This window comes from Charadrius vociferus, unplaced genomic scaffold, assembly GCF_000708025.1.
Source record: "Charadrius vociferus isolate BGI_N301 unplaced genomic scaffold, ASM70802v2 scaffold375, whole genome shotgun sequence".
NCBI lineage: Eukaryota > Metazoa > Chordata > Aves > Charadriiformes > Charadriidae > Charadrius > Charadrius vociferus.
Window position 1 is genome coordinate 683,136 of NW_009648440.1, and position 4,947 is coordinate 688,082.

General features: G+C 43.4%; 1 protein-coding gene across 1 annotated transcript in view; it reads left to right on the forward strand.

The window, feature by feature from the left end:
• FARS2 (phenylalanyl-tRNA synthetase 2, mitochondrial) overlaps positions 1 to 4,369 on the forward strand; it is a 197,251-nt gene extending 192,882 nt beyond the window's left edge. Inside the window, exon 6 of the mRNA XM_009885411.1 lies at positions 4,043 to 4,369. Within this exon, the coding sequence (XP_009883713.1) occupies positions 4,043 to 4,181 (139 nt within the window). The 3' untranslated portion in view covers positions 4,182 to 4,369. The remainder of the gene's footprint in view (positions 1 to 4,042) is intronic.
• The last annotated feature ends 578 nt before the right edge of the window (positions 4,370 to 4,947 follow it).

Genomic DNA, 4,947 nt, shown 5'->3' on the forward strand with positions numbered 1-4,947 from the left:
TGCACTGCTCAGAGTACAAAAGAGATAGTACTCTTTTTCACTCCTTGATGCTGTGGGAGATTGTCTTCTCTACTATTCTGTTCCTCAAAGTAAATCCAGCTTTCTAGAAAAACGTCTGGTTCTGCGTTGTCCTCACCACATAAGAGCAGGGCTAACCTCCCTGCAGAAGTCTCTGTGCTTCCGTGCTTTATTTAAGACAGATGGGAAGTAGAACACAGTTTAAAAGTGTCTTTTTCCCCACTGACTGCTGCCCCTTTTATCTCCCTCTTCAGGTACAGATTGGAGAAATTTTCATTCTTGCTACAGTATTGCATGTGGATGAGACAAATGCCAATACCAGCCATTTATTCTGCAGGCAACATTTTGGTTACCAAATGACCTTGTGTCTTAGTCTTATCTAACCACTGAGACAGGTTCCCCAGTATGTTTAGGTGTTTTGCTGTTGGTAGCTTCTGGGATCAGCTTTCTAGCCACGTTGTATTTAAAACGTCCTTTAGTGGACTTCCATGCAGGGAAAGCTAACACACAGATATTAATTTTTATTGCCTAACATACCCTTTCGTTCTAGCCCTGGTCCCAGTGTCAGGTTGCTTTCCTGTTCGTTTTATTAGACTAGTGGCAGACTAAAGCCCCGTAATTTCTTGCTGTGCTCAGATACCAGGCTGAAATACCAAAACATATACACTGACCTTCAGGTTGGGCCCATGCAGTGAATCTGACCTGGCAAGTGAGCAGCTCCCTAGCACGTGGGGGCAGCTGTGTGCCAAGTCCCGAGAATCAGGAGGAAAAGCTCTTTCCTCAAAAAAACATATGAAAGAGCATTAGGCATTGTTTCACTTCAGTGTTTGTCCACGGACTGTGTTCTTGTTTCCTCCTGCAGCGTCAGAATAAATCCTTATCTTCCTTTGCCCTTTGAGCAGTGCTTCACTGTATTCACTGCGCTTCATTACCTGAAAGCCGCAGGCTGGTGCAGAGGAGACTTGTGACACTAAGATCAGCTGAAGCCTAATGGGAGAGGAGTCCGCGTGACTGCGAACCGCATGGACTCGTCTGGTGGTGCAGTTTAGGTGAATAAAGGCCAATGTGCTCACTGTTAAGCTTCTACTTTTTTTTTTTAACCTGGTGAAGTGGCTGTTCTAGGTTTTGGCCTCAAATTTTCTGTTACTCAGGATAGACAGCTACTGCTTCTGTATCTCAGGCTGCAGCATGACATGCAGGAGAGAGTTCATTATGCATTAGCAGAGCCATCTTTAAGGTAGGCAAACACCCTGTGACTCTGCAGAACAAAAGGAAAGCAAGAAAGGGAATCAGCAAACATGTATTATTTGCCGACAATAATTGTTTCCAGTTGCAGCTGATGGCAGTGATTAATCACATTGTCTTAGTATTTTATTGGGGGAGGGGGGGCTATTAGGGGGAGAAAGACCCAAGAAGTACTCTTCCCCATCTACCTTGAAAACTTAGCTAATGCTACTGTGAAAATAGTGCTTAAGGTTTTGAAAATTGCAGTGTGTCTTTTATTGAAATAGCATTGAACCATTATACTCCTCCTTTCTAATTAGTAACAAATATGCAAATAAACCTAGCTAAGAGGTGGGAGAAAAATGTAAGATACCAACCACGAGTGACATGTAGCCAGCCATGTATATTAGTAGTTACATCATTTTTTGGCTATAACTAAAATTAGATGAATTACATTTAATGTTTTATTTCTCTTGCACCAATGCTTAGCTGCCGCTGAAAGAACTCTAGTCCAGTGCTGCTCAGTAAGACCTCCACCCTTTCCTAATTTAAATGCCTTCTAAAGATGCTGGTTTTCCACAACATCCACAAGAAACTATTGCATCCTATTCTGACCTATTTAATTTGTCTCATGAATGAACTGCTCACTAGGATGGAGGGAGGAGGATAACTGAACATGTGGGTCAAGAGAAATCGTTACCTTCAGTTAACCATGACCAGTGAAGAAACAGTGCTGTAGCTATCCCTACCACAGCTTAAATACATTAAGCAAACTTGTGTTTACATCACATTAAATGGTGGCAATGAGTTTTCCATCATGGGATATATTCCCAGTATATACAAGACTTCAGGATCAGGGCTGTGACTGTACATCTTCTAAATAGATTTTCAGCCAAAGCAATTTGCAAATGTTCTTGTTCAGGTGGGTCGCTGAAGCACCATTAAAAGATTAAATACTACTGGCTGTAATGGTATTTGCCAGCCTGGATTTGAAAATTGTTTCTGTTTGGCCCCAATTCGTTATCACTCTCTCTTACTCAAATTTCTCTTTTACAATGTAGCATCTAGCCAAACTCTTGTTATTCCACTTACGTGCATCTCCCAGGTCTGTCCTCTTGACTGCTTTGCAGAGGTGCACAGTTACACACACCCCCCTCTTTTCTTGAGGATCACTTTTCTACAGTTTAACCTGCCCCCAGGGAAAGCTCTTGGCTGGTTTTTTGCGGGTAACTGCAGTCAGCTTAACATTTTCTGAAATGCAGTTTGCCCTTTCCGATGGTAGGCAGATTTAACTTGCTTTATCTTCAGAGCACACGAAAAAGGAGGAATGCTTTAATTTGAAACCTTTTTGTTGTAAACTGCCAGTGGGAGCAAGGCAAGCTTCCCATCCACGTTGGGTGGGTCAAAGTTGGTATCAAATAACTATTATGAGCTAAAAACTACCTGTCCCTGGTTCTAGTAGGATTTGAGGTTGCGAGAGTTACCTTTGTGTGTGAGCACATATAACCTCAGTTTTAATCAAATAGTCATAATAAACATGGTTTCTAACATGAAACAATTTTCAGGAGACGGATGACCTGAAGCTTTCTGAATGCCTTTGTGTGCCACTAAGTGCTAGTCTGGGAGATCCGTCTGTCTAGTACTTGATCTCTGGTTTCCCATTATTTTTCCCCTCAGATTTTCTTTCTTTAACCGAAGTGAGCGTTTACCTTTGAAAGAAGAAGCTGTGTGGGTTCCATTTGAAACTAAAAATAAAAAGGATGCCACAACTGCCAGTTAAATTCAGTGACACAAGCTCTGCAATTGTAGAGGTGCCCCTTGGAAGAGCTGTGTACTCCAGCCTGGTTTTGATGGAGAGCAAGGAGGGTTTTACTCTCTTATTCAACTTACTGTTTTGCTCCTGGTTTTGTATTACCTTGTCCTTGCCAAGCTCAGCAACTCTTAAATACTTTCTTTTTTCCCCATCGTTCCCTCTTCCCTAGTCCTTTTCCCTGTTTTATTTTGCCTTTTCCTTTCCATAGTAGCAGGGAGTAAGAAATTTTGCCATGTGTACTTGCTGCCATGTCTCACCCCATTTCTTCCCGAATTTGCTGGGCTGCCCCTGCACCTCGGCTGCATTTGGTGCTCTGTTTTGGGAGTGATGGCCACCCTCATCCTGCGTCCCTGTCCTTCTCCCACAAATGGAGACTTCAGATGTGTTTTTTCCTTGTTTCTCTTTTCCAGCAAAGGTGAAATAGTGACCTGATTTGAAAAATAAATGTTTTACTCTGTTTTGCAGCTGTATGTTCAGTCTCATGCCCCAGGCAGGAGCCTGGATGGTGAGGCTTGCGAGATGCCCCATGTTAGCTAGCAACATTGCTCTGCGGCATACAGAGGTTGTGCGGTGTTTTCCTTATGCCCATCACCTCCATCCCTGGTGGGCTGAGGGGGCTATGTGTGCACACTGCTCCCTCGAGGTAACCCCATTAGCACCACAATGAGAGAGCTCTGGTGTCAGCAGCAGTTGGGTGGTGTTAGCGTAGCACTCCTCCCGGGTTTGTTTGCTCTGGTAAGAAGCTACCACACTGCAATACAAGTTGAGGTCTTAGGTGGACTTCAGCAAAGTCCTCTGCCAAAATTAAAATTCAGCTCAGCCCCACCTCTCCAGACTGTGTATTTTAGCATTAAGGTGATTTTCAAGCAACAGGAACAAAATTAGACCTCAAATAAAAAATGGTCCAGAGGGTAAGTGTTTTGCCTCATGTATTTGCATTTGTAGGCACGTGTATTTATGAGTCCTCTTTTGGTTTATATTTTGTAGGACAAAGAAGGTCAGCCACTGCTACCGTATCATTTACCGCCACCCGGAGAGGACTTTAACACAGGACGAGGTGCATCGCATCCATCAAGCTATTGAAGAATCAGCAGTTCGAGAACTTGGGGTTGAGGGCAGATTCTAACATCACTGGTCTGAAGTCCTCATGACAGTTGCTTTTTCTTTTTATTTTTATTTTTCTCTTTTTTTTCTTTTTGTCTTTTTGGGATGGGTGTTTACAAGTAAAGAGAGGGGGGTTGTGACTGAACCTAGCACATAGGAAATGATGGGCAATGGTAAAACTACAAGATAATAAACATTACTACTGAGAAATCATTGACAAAGCGCTGGTGCTTTATTTTGAGAAATGGGGGAACAGCAGTAATGTAAGATTTCCCTCCTGTTACAATAAGAAATACACTGCCTGGTGGTTTTCTGTGTTGTTAATTGGTCCCTGGGTTCCATTAAACTGTAAATACTTGGCATTATTTCTGTGTTGACAGGATCTTCTCTCCATGTAATGAGTGAAGCAAATCAGAGACACAGATTAGCTCAGGGAAGAAAAACTCTTATCCTTCCATCCCCCCCTCTTTTTAAAATACAAAATGGCAGGTTTTGCTTCAAGAAACCTTCCAAGAAGTACATCTTCCGAAGTTTGGCTCCCTTACCTTCAGAGCCCATGGGTATAGCTTTCATCTGCTGCAGAGAAGGAGCCAGTGTGGCTCTGGGGCCAGGCTTGGCTGGCTTCAAATGCTGGGTGTTCGGTGAGTCTTTCCTGTTGCATCCTCCTGCTCCTGCAGAGCTGAGCAGAGCCTCTTAGCGAGGAGCTCTGAGCTGTGCTGCCTTCCCCAGGTGAGGAGCTCCCTTGTCTCAGTTCTCCTCACAGAGGCACCAGCTCAAGGTAAGTCTGT